This window comes from Danio aesculapii, chromosome 13 (assembly GCF_903798145.1).
Source record: "Danio aesculapii chromosome 13, fDanAes4.1, whole genome shotgun sequence".
NCBI lineage: Eukaryota > Metazoa > Chordata > Actinopteri > Cypriniformes > Danionidae > Danio > Danio aesculapii.
The window spans coordinates 32,592,444-32,614,348 of NC_079447.1; the positions used below are offsets into that span (position 1 = coordinate 32,592,444).

The window sequence follows — 21,905 nt, forward strand, 5'->3', positions numbered from 1 at the left end:
TGAGAGGTGTTTTACTTTTCTCAAACTTTTATAATTAAATTTAAATGATTTGTGAAATTTAAGTGGTGTTTAACGGAAAGAGGATTTTTTTAACACATTATAAAACATAATAGCTAATTTATTTTGTCCTTGCCATGATGACATAATGATATTTTAATAGTTATTTTGCTAGATATTCATATTCAGCCTAATGTGACATTTAAAGACTTGAATAGGTTATTATGGTAACTCTTGTGTACTGTTGGGGAAGGTTTAATCCAATTTGGGGTGATTTTGCTTCTTAATTTGGCCATAACTTTTTCTGTGTTTTAGTTAGAAGAATGATTTTTGGTGACAAACTTTTATTTTGAGAAAATGCTTTGAATAAAAAAAAAACTCAACAAAACACTCTGAACACTGATTTGGTGGAAAAAATACACAAAATTACATGCTTTCAATATAAAAAGTAATTGTGGACTGGATTTTTTTAACCTTTCTTAGACATGTGAAACAACATTGACTCTGATGCATTGTTTTTGATTGATTTTCATTTGTTTCCCTCTATAATTTACTGTTGGTGGCTGTTTTTGCCCTATTGACTTCCATTATAACCACATTCTTTTTTATTACAAAACCATGACACCATATCATCATGCAGTTTTGATTGTTGGTGGTTTTCCCTGTTGGGAGAAGGTATAATTTGTCAATTTTACTGTTGATCATCAGTTGGCATCATTATCCCTTTAGATAGGCCTGTGCAAAAAAGGCTTAGTTTCTGCATTTTATATGGAGTGCAACATTAAATTAAACTGTGTGATTGTGTGTCTGTGAGTGTGAGAGTGACCTTTACGCACTTACCTTAATGTCTGAGAAAATCAAAAAATGCATGTCAGCTCTCAGAACTAGATAGAGTAAATAAAAACAAAGACTGTGTATTTATGCACCATCAAATGTGGTTATAATGGAAGTCAATGGGGCAAAAACAGCCAACAACAGTAAGTTAGGGAGAAAAAAAATGAAAATTTAATGCGTCAATGCGTCATTTTGTGTGGGTTTTTTTTCACTATATCAGTGACATCATTTATGAACTTGGCAATTAATGAGTTAAAATCCTGTAAATTTTCTAACCAATTTAGTAGTTTTGATCAGTGGTTGATTAACAGATTTATGCAAAAATAAAAAAGAATAAAATGTTAATCTGATGCATTTTTACAGCAGTTTAATTCAGTGAATGTTTTGTCCCTAACATAGCAAATGGGTAGTAAATTTAAACAGTGCACAAGGGTTAATTAGGCAAGTTAGAATAATTAAGCAAGTTATTGGATAACATTTTTTTTATAATAAATCGTAAAGGTGCTAATAATATTGACTTTAAAGGGGAAATGAAGCACTCAGTCAAGTTTAGCTTATTTTGTAAATAGAATAAATATCTTTACTTTTATATTAGACACACATCTGATGCTTGTATTTGCAGCAGCTCCATGTCCACAACTTCACGCATTGGGTTAAATTAGGCTTTACAGTCTCCTTTACTTCCATTGTTTCTGTTCAGCGGAAGAAACTCAACCAACCCCGTGACGTCAGACACAGCAACATTCCAAGATGGCTGCGCCCTAGGTCTAAAATCTATAGTAAAACACGCCGTTTTCTGGAAAATGCTTACATTCATCGAGTTTGTTTAATATATTTTCATTAAAGTGGAATCCAATGCACAAAATAAGGTTAACTTGACTGAGTGCTTCATTTCCCCTTTAGTTTATTTAAAAAAAGGTCAAACCTGCTTTTATTCCAGCCATTCCAGCCTTTTATTCCATCACTTTAGAAAACAAATTTCACAGGGCTAATAATTTTGACTTCAACTCTACATATTAACATGGATGGATTAGTTGTGTATGTAATTTATATTGCTCTGATGGAGTGTTTGTGAAGAAGCGCAAAATGTTAAGAATAGGAGCATTAGTTCTGCAAACAAGGTGAATGAAATTAGTAGGATAAAACAAATAGGAATGGATAGTTGACCTGAAATGTTGCATTGGCTCAGGGTCTTACTCATATTTTGTGATATTTAGCAACTAATTATTATGCAGTATAATGGTATTGTAATATATTTCACAATATTATTATTTATATTGTGCTCATTGAAAGCAGACTTGGTGAGAAAAACAGAATATTTTCTAAGTGAAATTTGAAAATGTGGAAGAAGAAATAGTAACAGGTTACAGCAATTTAAATACTGTATCCACCGCATGCATTTCTAATAAATATAACTGATATATTATATAATATATAAATATATTAATCATCAACTGCTGACATACAAAATCATCAGCAGTAGTTTTAATATTTAATAGTAGTTATATGTAATTAGTTATATTGGTTTTAACTAATTTCTAATAACGGATTTCTTTTATCTTTGCCATAATGACATGATATTTTACTAGATATGTTTCAACATACTAGTAATCAGCTTCAAGTGCAGGTTAGGGTAATTAGGCAAGTAGTTGTATAACAGTGTGTTTTTCTGTAGGCAATCAAAAAATATTGCTTATGGGGGCTAATAATATTGACTTTAAAATGGTGTTAAATAAATGTAAAACTGCTTTTATTTTAGCCAAAATTAAACAAATAAGACTTTATTAAGAAGAAAAAATATTACGGGAAATACTGTGAAAAATGTCTTGCTCTGTTAAACATCATTTGGGAAATATTTGAGAAAGAAAAATCACAGGAGGTCTAATGATTTTGACTTCACCTGTATATACGTTGCATTTCCCTTGTGTTCACTTGAGTGTTGATGCTCATTTCAGTGAACAGAAATGTTTTTGTTTTTGCTAACAATAACACCATAGACGGATATTCAAAACATAGTCATGTAAACACTCATGAGCTCACAGGAGCAGTACATAGTCTGTAAATAAATTCTGTTGATGTATTTCCCTCTACTGATCTCCCTGTCCTGTTGTTTTATATCCGGTGACAGTGTGGCCTTCTGTTCAGTGTTGTGTTTTAAACCAATAGGCAGATGAGCACGCAGCACGCTGGCCACAAGGTTCATTCTGCTCAAGACTCACATGTCTTGGTGCAGCAGAGATGTGCTTGTATGTGTATTTACAACAGTCTGATCAAACACGACCCATTACCATGTCGGCTGTTGACTTTTATTTGGACAAGTTTGCACATTCAATCAAAGATCCGTTTTTAGGAGCTGATGTCTTCCGTGTAGGCTCTTTAAGTTTGGAGAGGCGGGTGTTTACAGTGCTAATGGAGTTGACTTGGCAGGGCTTTACCTGATGGCAGAGAGCTCAGGTGTTTCTGGTGCAGAGGGAGTGAGGTCTTGTTAAGGAAAGAGCCACACATTCGTTTCTGCCTAACTAACTGCTACTGGAGCTGTGGCTTATTGCCTAGTCCCAAGTTCAAATCTGGCTGTGACTCATAAAGTGAGCCTTAACCTGTTCCCCTGCTCATTGTTTCTAGTCTCATTTGAATAAAAATGGAAAAACAAACAAGCAAACAAAATGCTACTCGACTACTACCTGGTAAACTGTTTAAATACTTGCTGTATTAAAAGTGTACCCTTGATGCACTTTCAAATATGACCTTTCTTGTGTTATTTAGCTTTTATAAATGTTAAAAAGAATAAGTAGATGGATGGATGGATAGATAGATTGATGGATGGATGGATGGATGGATGGATGGATAGATGGATGGATGGATGGATGGATGGATGGATGGATGGACGGATGGATGAATAGATTGATGGATAAATTGATGGATAGATGGATGGATGGATGGATGGATGGATGGATGGATGGATGGATGGATGGATGGCTGAACAGTATGATCTGGTACTGTTGGTGCTTGACAGTGGAATTGCAAACCAGATCAGGGTTTACCGACATGAAATGTACCATACTGTACTGGATTGACTGGTGGTAACTAGGCTTAACTGTAAGGGTTAAAACAATCATTACTGTTCATGTCTACCAGCGCTGATGACAATTTTAGAGCTGAACTTCAATTATGAAAATGGTCATTTAGTTTTTGACTCATGTAAGCAATAGACCAATCACAACAGACTGTCATCTGAAAAATCTGAGAAAAGTAGGATTTTAGAAAGGAGAGCTTTAAAGTGACCTGATCCTTGAATAAACGCTTTCAGACATTGCAAGAGCTGATGATACAATTTATATTATAGGACAATTTAAAGTGTTTATTCTTGTTTTGTTTTTTAATCTTGAATTGGTGTAAAACTATTTGGGGTAAAGCACCAAAATGAGGAAACTATAAAATATCAAAATTGGGACACTTTCACTTTTCAAGTGTTACAAATTCAGATTTTATTCTAAGAATGCAATAGGTGGTATTGAGATTGTGATGAAATTGTTTTGTGATGTTGATGACAAGAGGCAATATGCAAGACTAACTACAGCCAGAGAATTTATTTATCAAAATATGGTGCAAAAAAGAGATACAAATTATTTACAGAAATCCAAACAAACAAAAAGAAATATCCAAGGGAAAAAGCATGAGTGGTGCTTATGAATATAAAATATTAAAACAAAGCCAATCATCTCAACTCACTGGGAAATCACATAGAGGAATAGATAAAAAATAAAACGTTATGGATGTGACATTCGCAGCAATACGTAAAATATAAATTCGCAGAAAAAGTACACTGTATGTTAACATTAAATTGAAACGTGTTTAAATTTTCAAAAACAACTAACCACAGAGCTATAGGATCAGAAAAATATCGATCTGTAAACGTTTTTATAATTTAAATTAGGGAAATAAACATGCGTTATGGATGTGACAAAAAAAAAGTATGCGAGTTTACAGTATTCAACATACTTTGCAGTAATTCTGTGAGTCAAACTGCACAACCCAAAAGTAATAATGCTAATCAAGAGCATAAGAGTATATATTTTGTTCTCTATAGAACAAAAATTATTGATTTTTATATATTTTAGTTGTTGCATTTATAAGGAAAAAGTTTAGTTATGTATTAGGGCTGAGTGATTTGGGGACAATATCTAATTGCAATTTTTTTTGACACATATTGCGATTTCAATTTGATTTGCGATTTAATTTTGTACTTAATCTTCAGCTCAATAATCTGTATCATAACTTCTTACTGCTAAATCGCAGTGAGTGTTAGTTAAAAAAGGAACTGAAAAGATATTAAGTTAAACATTTATTCAAATTTGTTTTTAAATATTCAGAAATGAAGCACTCCTTTTTCTCTAGAACAAACAGTAAACACAAATAAAATGACCTTACCTTTCTGTTAACATGTTGAACTCAAATTAGGGAAATAGTGTAGCTTATTGTAAAAACAAAAAAAAATGATTTTTCCTGTAATAATGACAATTTGCTGTTGCTTGCTACTAGATTGGGTGTCGCTGGCAATACTTTCAATTGACTTTTTAGCAAGACACTCCTCGTATAGCTGCCTGTGGTGTTTTTTTAGTTGCTGGTTGTTATATTTCTGACAAATTACCTGTTTATGTTCGGTGTCTGTGACTTTGAAACCAAAATATTCCCATATTATCGATGTCCTATTTCTCTTTGATATTAATTTGTCTATTAATGCTTCTGAAGTGGTATTTGCCACCTTCCCACTCGTAAGCACTTTCTTGTTTGTTTTATGTGTTTGTTTGTTTTTTTTGTGTGGGTGTTCCGCATAGTTCGATTGCGCTATTCTGATTGGGTAGAACGAAAGTGTGCTCACTCAATTGGCTAGTAAGACTATCACACACAGACGGCAACCACGCATTTGCTTCGAGCGGGGAATATTAAATAATACGTATATATTTCATATCGCAGCATCGATTGGCTAATCTTGACCTTTCAAATTGTGATTGCGATTTCGATTAATCGCACAGCCCTATCATGGATGTGACATCTCTCTGATATGGATGTGACAGATGTGAAATTGTGTGACTTTGGTAAGTCAAATATAATTGTTTGAAAATATTGAAAGAGAAATTTTTGAGTATTTTTACAGTACTGTAAAATACAAGCCCACACAAAAAAACTTTGGTGAAAACTGGATGGAATTCCTTGTATACTTTTTGCTTAGTGTGTTTAAACATCAGTCTCTGTGTTCTGTTTTTATGTCATGTGACTTCTTACTAGTCATTAGCCATCATTAAATAACAAAAAAGTGGTTAAAAAGAATTGATTATGAATATATCAGTACCTATATACTAGTTCTGTTTTAGCTAACTTTAGCTGTTTTAGCTGTTTTGTTTATGTTCTTTAAACTGCAACTTTAGTATTTTATTGGTCTGTATGATCCAATACCAGATCAAGCAGTATTAGAGTTCAGCATCCTTATTTAGCACTATTGAAGAGTGGAACTGTGCAGTTTGAGCATGTGTTTGTGTGTGTGTGTGTGTGTAGAGCAGAGATCGAGCAGTTGTCTCTGGAGAGAGAGCACCTGCAGGAGAGCGCTGAGAAGCTGAGAGGTCGCTGTGAGGAGATGGAGGAGCAGTGTGTGCAGCATGGGAGGATGCATCAGCGCATGAAGCAGAGGTATACACACACCTGCAGCACTGACCTTCACTCCTGCATCACATACACCCTCCCTGTAGAATCCGCTTTGGTGTATCACGCTATGACATTAATGCATTTGCATAATGAGAGACGCAACTATAACCAACAGCACTTAGGGGTGTGAATCTTTGGGGTGACAGTGAAATCAATTGCACTCACGAGTCAGTGGTTTTCAGTTGTGGTTCCATTTAGAAATGTTTTAAAAGGCGTTTATAGGATTCTTGTTCATTATTCACATTGCAGTTGTTGTTTTGGTGATATCTGGACCATTTCTTTTGGTTTGCAAACTTACAGACTATGAAAATAAATAGCTAAACCAGTTATTTTTCGGGGGAATTCTGAAGGAAGAATTTTCTTTAATGAATTTTAGGCATGAAAAAAATACAATAATTAAGAGCAAAACTGAAATGCAATAATGTTGGTATTGTTTTTGAATGAAGTCTGTTATGCTGCACTTATGTAGTCTAAACTATGGTAAAACGGTAATAGTATAAAACAGTTTGTACAATCAATTAATCACAACTGTTTTCTAACTCGGTGATTTCCAAAGTTGGGGTTGGGACTCCCTAGGGTGTTGCCGGACAGTGTATGGGGGTCATTTTGTAATTTCCAAAAATCTAATATAAAAATATGCTATTAAACCATTAGAATTATCATATTTTATCCATAATCACACAACATAAAAATAGTATTTAATAGTTACATAAACAACATGCAAGCAAAAAGCAAATGATTATTTTTTTCAAAAACAACAAACAAAAAGCGCTCAGGGGGTTACTCAAATAATTGGTTGGTGCTCTTTGGGTAAGGGATTCATCAAAACAACAACTGAAATCAGTCCTATTAGAAATCAGTCAATTTTTTTTTTTCTTTGGATTGCGACCGGTGTTTACATTATATTAATGAAAAAGCAATAGGGTCAGTTACAGCAGATTGATTTCACAGCACCATAGTAAACTTTGACACCTTTACAGCACTCAAAATTTAAAAAATATATATATTTTAAAGATTTTTCAAAATAATACTGAACATGATTGACAAAATTAAACCAAGAATAGACTTGTGCAGTAAACATTCTGCCTATTAGGTAAGGTTAATATTAAATTTAATAAGTAAATAAATGACAAAAAAACTATATGGTTGTTAGACTGTTGCACTTTTTTGTGTTGGTAATATGCTTGTGTTTGTATAGGCCTATTGGTGTGCGCGCTCGCGTGCGTGCGTGCGTGCGTGCGTGTGTGCACTGTTGTGTGTATTGGTTATATGAGCAATATCACATGAATAGCAGTGCCATGTGGCTGTATACCATCGACTACTCTTAAATACAACTGGTTTGTTAATAATGCAATGCTTAATTTAGTAATAAAAAATAAATCATTAACAAAGTAGGAAAGTACAAGTATTAAGCACATTATAAATGTGGTTGTACTGTAAGTCAAGAACACAGCATTTGTATCTGCAGTTATACACTGCTTACTAACGTTTATTAATGTAGAGTTAATGCTTAACACATAATGAATTTACTATTTGCTAATGCTTAATAAATGGTTCATAGTGTGTAGTTATTATAAAGTGTTACCGTTATTATAAAGTGTTACCGTTATTTCTTCCTACAGTAAATCTTCCTACAGTATTACAGTCTATTACAGTCTACAGTATTTCTCTGTTGCAATCTGGATATCACAATAATTAACCCCGAAAAAAAAAGCAGCGCAATCACTACCAGATTACTGTTGTGTTTGCGAAAAGGAAAAACGCTAAACACATGCGGGTATTTCTTCTTTCTTTCTGCCAACACAACTCACATTCCTGATATGCGAGTCCCATCTTACACTCAATGCACTACAATTATATGGTATAAATACAGCACTGCAACATACAAAAACAGAGAGATCGACATAGAATATCACTTCCCTGTTTAATAATGATTGGATCAGCTGTAGTTTCAAATTACGCAGTATTTTTTTTCCTTACTATTTTCCTAAGGGCTTATTATGCACTCTCAGTTGACATCTTGTGGATGTTCAGTATGACAGGCTAATGGCCGCCGACGCACTGTCTCTTAGAAATGATAACTATTTTAAATAGGTACTATCCTTATAAATAAACGGTATAGTTGAAATCTAAACAACTACATTCTCGACTAAAAAAAGCCTCAAAAGTACATTATATTGTCCAACAGCTCAGTGTCCTCTGCTTGTTGCTGTATGTGGGCGTAGTAATACACAAGAATGAAGGATGAAGAGGCGATATGAGTGTTGTTACTGGCAGAATATTGCATGGCTATCAACAAATCAGATTCAAGAACCATACAGAACTGTTGAATAAATGTTTATAATTACCTAAGGATAGTGGGGGTTGTGAGTCACTGGAATTGTTATTTTGGGGTTCGCTGGCTGAAAAGTTTGGGAACCCTTGTTTTGTGTCAAAATCTGTTTTTTTGAGAGCGTAATGCTAAATTGTAAGCATGATTACTTCAGTTTTCTGCATCACAAAATCCTTAAATACACTGATAAATGTAAAGCTCAAGAAACATTTGTTATTATTATCACTGTTGAAAACAGCTTAAAGTTAAGCAAACTGGTCATTTTTCATAGTTCTTCTTTGAAAAGGAAGTTCAAATTAAGATTTATTTGAGTTTTCTGTTACATTCTAAATGTTTTAATGTTACTTTGATTTATTTATTGAATAAATATTTATATATATATATATATATATATATATATATATATATATATATATATATATATATATATATATATATATATATATATATATACGCGCACACACACACACACACACACACACACACACACAGTTAAAGTCAGAATTATTAGCCCCCCTGTTTATTTTTTTTCCCCAATTTCTGTTTAAGGGGAAAAAAAATCACATTTCTAAACATAATAGTTTTAATAACTCATTTTTAATAACTGATTTATTTTTATCAAGATGACAGTAAATAATATTTTGCTAAATATTTTTCAAGACACTTTTAAAGTGAGATTTAAAGGCCTAACTAGCTTAATTAGGTTAACTAGGTAGGATAGGGTAATTAGGCAAGTTATCGTATAATGATGATTTGTTCGGGGAAAAAATAGCTTAAAGGGGCTAATAATTTTGACCTTAAAATGGATTTAAAAAATGTAAAACTATTCTAGCCTAAATAAAACAAATTATAGAAAAAAGAACTATCTGACGTACTGTACGTCTGACGTACTATCTGACGTACTGTAAAAATTTTCTTGCTCTGTTAAACATTTGGAAAATATTTTAAAAAAGAAAAAAAATTCAAAGAGGGGCTAATAATTCTGACTTTACCTGTGTTTGTGTGCGTGCGTGTGTGTATGTGTGTTTTTTAAAGGACTTATCCCAAACTTTTGAACAGAAATCTGCTGTTCATCTAGAACAATATTTTGTCATATTCAAATAATGCTCTTAAGTAGGCCTTCAGCAATAATCAAGATCTTACAATATTGCGCAACACATACAGTAGGCATGATCTCAATCATTTTTGGTGATGCAATATATATTGCCCATGCATAAAACAATTCTAGCAACATTTTAGCAAATTTTTCAACATCTCTATTGGAGGTGTCAGTATGGCTAAAAAAATATGGTATAGCTATTTACTATAAATTACTATAGTATATATTTTATGTAGGTGTCAGACACAGAAAATAGATCTGGTAGCAGATATCGCAGCCTCTATTTCTTTTTCACCTTTACCTCTTCAACATTTATTAATATTATTTTTTAAGAAATAAGTTTTTACATTTTGATTCCATTGCCTAATCATTAAATTGTTAAACTGACTATAATTAAATAAAATATTCTTAAGAATAAAGCATAATGTGTTCTTTGGAAGAGTGTACTTGCATTATGATGCTATTATATTGTCATATAGAATGAGTGGCATAAAATGGTCTTAAAATGACAATAATATAGTTTATCGCAATATATTTTGGTGCAAAATATTGTACAACATAAAATAGATATCATGACAGACCTACTTTTAAGTTCAATAAATGATTGATTAGATATATAAAAGTTGCCAAAAGTAATGTCAGACTCTGAACAATTTGTACTTTGTCCATTTTTTGAAATGTTCTAAGCATCTATAAGCAACATTTTGCTTAAAGAGTCCAAAACTGCATGTGCTCTGCTCTGTGATTTTTGTCGTTTCATTTGTAAAAACACTGGGAAATGCTTATGGAGAAATGTATAGAAAAAAGGCTGCAAATCAAAAACAACAGAGAAGCAAAGATATCTAATATCTGATTATGCATACTACTAGGGAGATTTTGTTTTCCTATGCATTTGTTGTATAAACTGTAGTATGCCTTTTTTATTTTAGTGTTCTCTTCTTGCCAGCATAACATGTTTCTTGTATATTAAGAGTGTAATTTAACTTCTGGATCAATAAAGGATCATATAAAGCACATATTGTACAAGATCCTATCCAGACATTATTTTTGGCCGCTACTCTACAAACTGCAGCTTTATAACCTCCCAATATGTCTGTAATATTAACGGAAATTATATACTGGCTTTTTATATGTTTGAAAAGTGTACTCGCACCACTTCAGACTTTTGCGTGAATCTGTGTGTGTGCGTGTGTTTCAGGCAGGGGCACATGTGGCCACTGAGTGTAGGGTTGAGGGGCGTCTGGCACACGGCCCGAGCCAGCGTGTGGGCGAGTGAGTGAGTGTGGGTGTATCCACAGTACCTCCAGCCTGAACCGAGCTTCTGCTGGGAGCACAACATCCTTCTGTTTCCTCCACAACTTTACATATTAGCCAATATCCACCTCCTCGAACCACAGACAAAAAGATACAAAGGAAAAAAAAGTTACGTCTCCGCTGCTGCCCCGCATTGAAAAGGATGTCGTTTTTAGATAGTTGTGCAGTGTGGGCATGTAAGTGAGCTTTCCTCACATAACTGGAGCTGTTAAAATGGTTCGTCACCTTTGCAATTACGCAACATTTCTCACAAGAGCTCACAGACCGAGCTCAGAGGTGAGATGGAGCGATTAGAGAGAATCTATAAGTGTGAAATATTTATAGTTACGTTTGCCATAGGAGATGTATGAATATAGGATTTTTATTTGACGTACGAACAAGCTACAGATTACATTTTTCAGTGACTGTTTTATGAATGCATTTAAAGGGATAGTTCACCCCAAAATTACCTCATAATTTACTCTAAAATTATGTTTCTTTTTCTGATGAATATAAATGAAGATAATTTAAAGGTTCAAGACACCCTGGAGTACTTTATTTTTAATTTTTTTAACAGATTTGTATGTGTTGAGCATCAGTTAAGGCATTGTTAGCACCTGTCAGCTTTAATTGTGGGGAAAACTGGATAGTTTTGAGCTTTTGTCAGCTAATTTCATCTTCCGGATTTAAAATGATTATTGGGGCGGGAATCTGCTAACGTAGTGATGGCGCGTCGGTTTCTCATTATTATTCATGGTAGAATTTTCTTATCCTATAAGAAAATCCTGCTTCTTAATTATTCATTAGCACACATGCTTTCCGAAGCCAAGATGTGAGACCCAATGACTGGGTGAGACCGCGTCCGAGCACGGCACTCACTATCTAGCCATTCATGAAGGGTCGTATGTGTTTGTTTCCATGATCTAATGGGTTTGTTACATTCTTTTCCCCTCCATGCTGTCTGGCACGATTCAGCAAAACTGTTGGTTTGCAGAAAGGATTTTTGTAGGGAGAGCTGTATGAAAATTGGAGAATGGCGGACTTTGTCTTTTATCAGTTGAGTTCATTACCATTCAGACACATCGCCTATATCCGTGCTGATGTGTTTGCATATGTTTTAAATCCACTAGATTACCGGCGGGGCTAATGGTTGAAATAGATAGAGCAAGAGACCAGCTTCACTGCTATCCATTGTGTCTGCATTACACTACTTACTGTTTATTTTTTTGCATTTTAACTTTATAAACTGCAAAATCATGGGTCTCCTCAGGTTTGAGTCTCATTTTTGAGCCAACTGACACCAGTTGTTCGCTCCCCTCTTTCCCCTCCTTTGCCGTCCACGCCCACTCCTCCCTCTGCTTGCAGCGCTCCATGCCCATCATGAAGCATTTTTTGAAAAAATTCTGAGGTAGACTTGAACCGAAAGAGGGGGGTTTATGGCCCTTAAAAGAATGCTGGTTGCTGGCACTCGTTGACTTCCATAGTAGGCAAAATAATTGGCAACACTTTAGTATAGGAACCAATTACTATTTTTATGATATTGGCTGCTTATTAGCACTTAAGTACATATTCTGCATGATTTCATTCTATGTACATCCCTAATCCCATTATTTAAATCCCTAAACTGTATCACCTTATTAACTATTTATAACAGAGATGCTTAAGTTAGGGACCGTGGGCCAAAGTTGGCCCATGTTAACCTTTGACTTGGCCTGCCACCGCATCTGAGAAAAGAGGAAGGATGATGGTATGGTTGGGGCGAATGCTACAACAGAGATCGTTCTAATTTAACATACCCTTTTGTTTAATTGTTGCATTACAAAAAAATTAAATGAATTGTTGTGAATTAATCAGATTTATAAAAACGTAAAAACTGTTACTTGACAGATAGAGGACAATGCTCAAGACATCGACAAGCAAATCAAGGCAAAGGCAGGTGCAGCTTGACTACAATATTCAGCATTGAACTTGTGTATATATATATATATATACATACACACATATATACAGTTGAAGTCAGAATTATTAGCCCCCACCTGAATTATTACTCTCCCTGTTTATTTTTTTCCCTAATTTAATGGAGAGAAGATTTCTTCAACACATTTCTATACATAATAGTTTTAATAACTCATTTATAATGACTGATTTATTTTATCTTTGCCATGATGACAATACTTAATATTTGACTAAATATTTTTTTAAGATACTTCTATACAGCTTAAAGTGACATTTAAAGGCTTAACTAGGTTAATTAGGTTAACTAGGCAGGTTAGGGTAATTAGGCTAGTTATTGTATAACGATGGTTTGTTCTGTAGACAATCGAGAAAAAAAATAGCTTAAATGGGCTAATACCTTTGACCTTAAAATGGTTTTTAAAAATTTTAAAACTGCTTTTATTTTAGCCGAAATAAAACAAACAAGACTTTCTCCAGAAGAAAAAATATGATCAGATACACTGTGAAAATTTCCTTGCTCTGTTAAACATCATTTGGGAAATATTTAAAAAAGAAAAAAAATTCAAAGTGGGGGCGAATAATTCTGACTTCAACTGTAAATATATGCTTCTTAATATAAGTATGTAAGATTTTTTTTTTTTTATTTTAAAAATTATTAAATTAGGAAATGGCAACTTTAGTGTGATACAGTTCAGTATATTTACCTTCGGCCCACCACCCTCAATCAAGTTTGGTTTTTGGCTTTTCATAAGAAAAGGTTTGGTCACCCCTGATTTATAAGCAGCGAATAAGGAGATTATTGAGCTAAAAGTCATAGTTAAAGGTGCAGTAGGTGATCTGCCTGAATGCTAACCATTTAGCATAATATCTTTCAAATACAATCCCTTTCCTGCCATCCAAAGCCACGGCTTCTGAAATTCAAACACACACATTAGAGATAACAGAGATCCACCAGATCATGTCATTCGCCAGTTAGAAAACTTTATAGTACTTTATAATACTACAATTCTGAACAAAAAACTGTATTATATCTAGCATGTGTTCAGTTGTGTAGCAAACAAAACTTTGCTAGGATCGCTAGTCTCTCTCACATGTTTGTCCTAAAGCGACTGCTGTATACTTAGTGCTTGGCCAGCGGCGTGCAGGAATTACTCTTATTACCATAGCCATGCAAGCCATACTTGCATGCTACTTCATACCGAATATTCAAATTAGCATGGTAAACAGTATAGGGAGCGCGTCATCAAAAACGAACCAATGTAAATATAAATCCAACTTCACCTCAGTAAAGCATAGGCGGAATAGCACTATTTACTTATGTTTGGTTGTTAAACTGAATAAAAATCTACATTATTGATGCTATAAAAGGTCCTTTATGAAACTGAAAATAGTCACATCAATCTTTTGCCGGAAGATTTCAGTGGCTGAACAACACTTCTGTGCATATAACCCATTCATAATGCAACACAGTCAACATTAGCTTTGTGCGACTAAACGAGTTTTAAAACAGAACATTACCTGTCTAAAAGAAATCCTTCAGACATGGTGTCTTCCTTCCTCCAGGGTGCAAAAGTAACTTCAATATTGATTCAGCATTTGTTTTTACCGCTGTCATTTGTGTCCATGTGACCTCGGCGCCTGTGCATCGGTGGATCTGAGTGAACAGAGGTGCGCAGTTGTGCAAATCTACATTTGTTGGCAGTCAGTTTGGGCTACTTATCAGAATTGTTGGTCCAACAATATTTAATTGGATAAACATTTTTTTTTAGTCATGTGCCTGACCCAGAATATAAAAATACATATAAAAACATTTAGATCATTTACTTTAATCATTACTATTGGAATGTGAAGAGACTTTCTGCCAGCACAACAAAAAATGTTTCTGAAGACAATCACCTACTGCACCTTTAATGGTTTTGTTAATAGCATGAAAATATGCCCAGAGGTCTACAGCTTCCATCATTCTTCAGAATATCTTCTTTTGTGTTAAACAGAAAAAGAAACTCAAATAAGATTTGAACAAGTGAGGGATTTCCATTTTTGGGTGAATTAACTCTTTTAATACATTCCATTATTCAGTTAGATTTCATTCGAAGAATTGACAATGAAGAAAAAGTTTGAATGTTCATGAGGGTAAATAAAACTATTTCACGTGCTGGCCAGAAAAATCAATTTGTGAGAGTTTACCGCATCGCACCGTTCCTCTCTCTCGCGGTCTGCATGCTTTGTTTATTGCGACGCTGACACACTCATTTCTCCTGCTGTTGGTATGTAAGACAGAAGGTGCCAGTGCCAAACTTCAGCCCTCGGCTCTCAAGTAAGAGACTGAGAGGTCTGGTCCCCCCACGTCTTCATTGCCCCGGGTGTCTCTGCTCTGTAGGGCACTTCACCCCGCCGCTCGTGGGTTAAGGTGTACGTGTTAATAAGTTGGTGCAAATGGCTCCGCCATACATGCAAATAGCCGGGGCCCCACCTCAGATATTCTTGATCGGGCGTGCAATCTGTGCTGCGAAGAGCTGCAACAGCGTGGCACGCATGAAACATTTGGAAAATCAGCTTGATTTATTTTTACCATTCGAGCCAACGCCAAGCAACACAGGGGTTTTCGGCACACAATGTTTCACTCCTGCAAGTTATTTATTTATTTTCCACGTGGTATTCGCATATTTTCTGCCTGGAGATTAGGGCCAGTGATATATGAAAGGCTCGAGTGTTGGCCAACGATTGTGCGTAATAGCCTGGGCTTTATTGAGAACATCAATAATACATATGCGTATCAATCCTATTTTTATTTCATAAATGCATTCTGGGCATTGCTTCATAGCTGTGTAAGATGCTTGATCTTAGTGTTCTAAAAGCCACTTTAGCATGTAGTAAGCAGATTTTTTTTATTTATATATACACAAATGTCTTTTTTTTATGTTGGCTGTTTTTTTGCACACAGTAAAAAGAGTAACAGCTCTTTTTAAGTTAATGGAAACAAATGTATGGTTTTTATGGTTTTGTTTATTTATTTATTTTTTGATTGGTTAAACAAGGAGTTTTTCTAATATATGGAATGCTTCTTATATAGAAATTAATTACATTTGAACTGAAATATGCACATTTTAGTATTGGCAGGAGACTTTTAAAAATGTATTTTAAGTCTGAGTTAATTAACGTGCTTATAAAGCTATTTGAACTATACTCAGGTGTGTCATTTAGTGATGATTATAGTGTTGCTCCACATGTAGTGTGGGCTATTTTTTTCTTAGCTCAATAACTGTCTTTGATTTGAATCAATTAATTTAAAGCATTGGCTTTACCATTTAAAGTTTTACTATCATTTTGGAGCTAAAACATAAGAAATAAAATCCTTTTAACCAATAAGTGAATGTTTATTCATCTTAAACATACCTTTAATATTAAATATAGTGTTAATGTTATTATTCATGCAGACTACATGCATTGTGGTTTGTTAGTATTGTAATTCCTCAGTAGTGCTAATCTGTCTTGCCATTGAAGGCTGATGAACTTGTGGGTGACAGATTTGTTTTAATAATTAGTCTAACTTTTTAATAGATTTTGTTATTTTTTTAGTTATTTTATGAGTGTGGAAATCATGAAGCTAGAATACGGTCTTATGTACAGGTAAAACTACCATAGTGATCACTATTTTCTAAATGAATTATTATCATATATAAAGAAATCTTATGTTATTTTATTTATTTTTTGTACTTTCACAAATATTATGAATGAGTACGTTTCAAATTAGTCTGAATCAAAATAGATTTTTAATCTTAATCCCGGAAAGGTTTTGGAAGAAGTTAGAGAAACTCTTTTGTAATAGCAAATGCAAACAGTGAGGCATAACTTGTCAAAAGAAATTCATTAAAGGAATAGTTTGCCCAAAATTTTAAATTCTGCTATCATTTGCTCACCCTTTACTTATTCAAAACCTATTTGAATTTAATCTATGTAATCTATAAGTCGATGGTTAAAATCTTCTATTGTGTGCAACAGAAGAAAGAGCTCATCAAGCTATAAAACCACATGAGCCTTAATAAATGATTAGATATAGTAATTCATTTTTTGCATGAACTATCCCTTTAATACGTATTAAACATAAAAAGCTTTTAGGAAAATGTGACATGTTTTGCTCCATCTAAATTATTATTAACAACATTTTACTTGTCGTTTGCAATTGCGCATTCAGCTTTTATGACCTTATAGATGGCTTGAGGGACAAGTAATATTTTGTTTTTGACAATTTTGTCACATTATGGAACTTAAGAAGGTAAAGATATTTGAAGAAGGTTTTTTAAAAAGTCTAGTAACATCATCTATGTTTGTTCGATAGCGCTTTTTCTCACAATTATTATCGCTTCAAAACAGCTACACATTACAATACAATCCATATCAGAAAGAGTTACGGTGTTGAATATACAGTGAATAGTAGGGCTCGGCCGATAAACGATATTATATCGTATCACAATAAAATTTATGTCAATAACAATGATGAGCACTGCACCTTTTACTCCATAATGATCTAAGAGCCAATCACGCAGCAGAAATGTGCAACAAGGTGAATCTAAAAGTGTGTTCATATTAAAGATGTACTGAATTTTTCAGCTACCAAAAATTTACTGGCCCAAAATACGTTATGCCATTTAATGGACCCTCTATTTTTTGTGTATTTAGTCATTGTTGGGAAACTCTTTTAAATCTGGAAACATTAACTGTCGAAATATCGGTATTGTTCAATATGGAAAATAAACATTGAGATTGCATTTTTGCCATATCGCCCAGCCCTAGTGGATAGTATGCACAGTTAACCTGTAGTTATACAATATATAGTGTAGAAGTGATATCAATCTATATAATGCATTTTAAATAAGTGATCTTATCAACAAAATAATTAAGAACAGCTTTTGTATTGCTTAAGACTTTGTATTCCAAATCTTTGTATTCTTGTTGGCATGGTAGAGTTGTCGTCATCTCTTCAAGAACAAAATATATACTTGGTCTATCCCTGATTATCTACTCCAAAAGAGAATGGTTTTGGACCATCTATAAGCAAACCCCAGCTCCATATCTGATCATTTGTCCAAAATTTCACCTGCTCCAAGTCCCCGCTCGCACAAGCTCCTCGAACATTCGCTCGTCTCCGCTCAGCTCAAACACAAACACACACACACACACATCTGCCAGCGAGCGTCTTTACTAATTATCACTCGCTCTCACCAACACGCACAGAAGCAAACGCGCTCCTGTTCCTTCAAGGAGTGTTGTAGCGTATACGCAGATGTGTGCCTAAATCTACAGGCTTCTGTCAGCCATATGGCGGCATAAAGAAAGATGGTAGCGGCGTGTGGATGTGCGCGGAGGGGAGCGTGGATGGAGAGCCATGTGTAGCGGTGGCTGGAGCGCTGCTGAAAAGGCTGGAGGAGATGGTGCAATGGAACAAATGTCCGCCTGCGCCGGGGCCGAGAACAGCCGCGCTGCTGCCGGGAAGATGGCTGGGCCTCGGGCGAGGGCTGCTTCATCTGGTTCCCTGCCACCCACCCCCGCTACACACCCCATCATTCTCTTACACACACACCAACGCGCTTTTAAGACTTTTGTGTGTTTGTGTGTGTGTTTGTGAGGGGGAAAAAAGGCATGCCACTTCTCCCAAAGCAAGAAAGCTTGGTAAACTTTTCACTTGCAAATGAAGCTGGCACGGAGTAAAGGAGATGGCATGGGTGATCTGCATGATACCCGACATTGTTTCTTTAGCATCCGTCTGCTGATCGTTGTCTTTTTTTGGGGGAGGGGGGGGGGATCAGATGTACCTTTAGATAATTTAAATAATTTTTTGGACCAAAAGGTAATTTAGACTTCTGTTCAAATCAAATGAAATTAAACATATAATAATAAAATTCTGCTGTATTATGTGTCGTTTTTAGGTGTTTTAAAACAAGTTATTGATATTTTGGGGACATTCTGGGCCTCGCTATCATGTAGATAAGTACCTTTAGTACATTTTCTTTTTTCTAATTGGCAGATTTCCAGCATCCTGGCAGGACAACTAAAAAATGTTTACACTCTTTTCTCATTTCCACACTCTGGAGATTTTGCAGACAGTCTAGTTTAATATCGTGATTGTGATTCTTGTGGCATTATTTAATATAGGGTTAAATATGGACTTCACATTCTGACTCAATAGATCAAAGATTGTTTTAAATTTACGTTTTGATTACACAGTGCTGGTCACAAGATATTAGATGTAAATCTTAACATTTGTCAACATTTTTTAAATAAGTCTGTTCTGTTCAAAGATGCTGCATTTATTTGACCACAGATACAGTAAAAACAGTGATGTTATGAAATAATATTTCAGAAAAAAATTCAAAATGGGACACAAACCATGAAATACAAACAAACCACGAACAACACATTTATTACAGTATTTATTCATCTTTGTTTATGGTAGATGAAAATGAAAACACAGTTGTTCATTACTAGTTAAAAGCACAGTGTTGGGTTTTAATAATAGTATATGTTGAACTATGATGAATAAATGTTGCACAAGCACACTAAATTTAACTGTGTGTTACGAATTGTAAAGTGCTTTCCTGTTTTATATGCATTTTAAAATGTACAATGTTTATGCTACATATTCAGCAGCTTTACTCTAGTGTCCAGCGTCATATGATCTTTCAGAAATCATTCTAATAGGTTGATTAGCTGCTCTATTATGATCAGTTGTAATTGGTATAATAAATAATAATATACAAATGTATAATAATCATTCTTCTTATTAAATAATGGTTATTACCATCATATTTATGCAGTAGGCCACTTTTTCCAATACGAAGAAAGCTTAGTAAACATTTCACTTGCAAATGAAGTTGGCAAGGAGTAAAGGAGATGGCATGAGTACTTTTTAATCACTTTTTAATCATTTTTTTTATTATTATTTATTTATTTACTTATTTTAAATACAGGTAGTTTGGACTTCTGTTCATCAGATCAGTTAGTCTGTTATGGTCTCATCTATAGTAATAGTGCTTCAGGTTACATTGGTTAATAATGGCCAAAAGGTTATATGTGAACTTGGCCTCCAGATTAAATAAATCAAAGACTGTAATATTGCTTTTGGGGCATATTTTAAAGTAACTGGTAAAATGTTTGGAAACCTTGAGATTTGTTAATGTTTTTAAAAGTAGTTTGTTTTCAAGTTTCAAATTAGTCTGTAAGTTTGTAAGCAAAGACTCACAAAGACAGCATTTATTTGATCAAAAATACAATAAAACGATTAAGGATAGTTCTTTAAAAGAACTGTTTTCTATTTAAATATATACTTTATATGAAAATGTAATTTACTCCTAAGGTTCTCGCTTTGTCACATGATCTTTCATGAATTATTTAAATATGCCAATTGATGCTCTATTATGACCAAGTACACTGAAAAAAAATATTCAAAGATGATTCCTTGGATTTACAAAATTTTTTTACTTTAAGTGGTTGTAAACAATTTATTTGGGCTGAATTTAAACAAACAAATTAAGTTGAACATTGCTCAATTTAATTTGTTTGTTTAAATTCAACACAAATAAATTGTTTGCAACAGTTTTGCATGCAACATTTTTTTTCAGTGTATATTATTGGTGCCAACTAATTAATAATGGTTCTTACTGTTATCATTCATATTTTTTGAAAACTTTTCCATTTTACTTTTCAAGGTTTTTTGTATAGACTTCTGAGCTATAACATGTTTATTTCACATAATTCTTTAATGAAGTAATGTCACAGTTGATCAATACAATGTCTTCTTGATGAATAGATTTATTTTGATTCATCAAGGAATAATTAAAATAATTTATAGACAAAATGATGTAATACGGTAATATGTCGTTCCATAAAATAGTTGTTTTTCTGGTACTTCTGGTAGATCATGTGACACTGATTGTAATCATTTCAAAATTTTGCTTTAAATCACAGTAATAAGTTACATTTTAAAATATGTTCACATACAAAACAAGTATTTAAACTCAAATGATTTTAATCTTTCCAAGCATTTATCAATTTAGCTGGCACTTTTAATTGAAGCAGCGTTCAAAGTGGAAAACAACAAGCAATTGATTATAAAGAGGCACATAAGCACAAAACTGCAAAAAACAAACTGTATAATCTAAAATGTAAGTCTTGAAAAAATCTTGAACAAATAACTCAAATGCACTGCTACAGACACAAATGAAAATGAAGTGTCAAGTGGTTCTTGTTGAGGAGAGGAACTATAAAAAGGCTACGCATGAGACCATCGCAGAGATAAGTTTTGCTTCACTCTTTGAGAGGGAAGGATTCAGAAGGCAGTGAGAAGAGGGAAACATGTCAAAATATTAGAATCCTCTAGCCAACATTTTTAAAAATATTTGCTAGATTTGCTTTTAATTATTGTAGAATTACAGCTCGCATCTCCTCAGAAAATAGAAGTAGAAATAAAAGTTTTCCTTGTGTCATGATTAGGTGATCTGGGGTCAGCCACTTTAAAGATTTATTTGTATTTATTTTTACTTTAGGAAGGTTTTTTATTCGTCCCACACACAGTTATGCATTTGATACACTTATATTTGAAGGCACATGTATCAGCCCTCCTGTGAATTATTAAAAAAAATATTTCCAAATTAAGTGTTGTTTAATAAAGATAAGATTCTTAAATGATTAAAGTAG

The 21,905-nt window shown here is 33.9% G+C and overlaps 1 protein-coding gene across 1 annotated transcript in view; it reads left to right on the forward strand.

Moving 5' to 3' along the window:
- Positions 1–21,905, forward strand: part of LOC130239944 (serologically defined colon cancer antigen 8 homolog) — a 130,114-nt gene that overhangs the window by 45,903 nt on the left and 62,306 nt on the right. Inside the window, 1 exon segment of the mRNA XM_056471329.1 lies at positions 6,385–6,516. Within this exon segment, the coding sequence (XP_056327304.1) occupies positions 6,385–6,516 (132 nt within the window).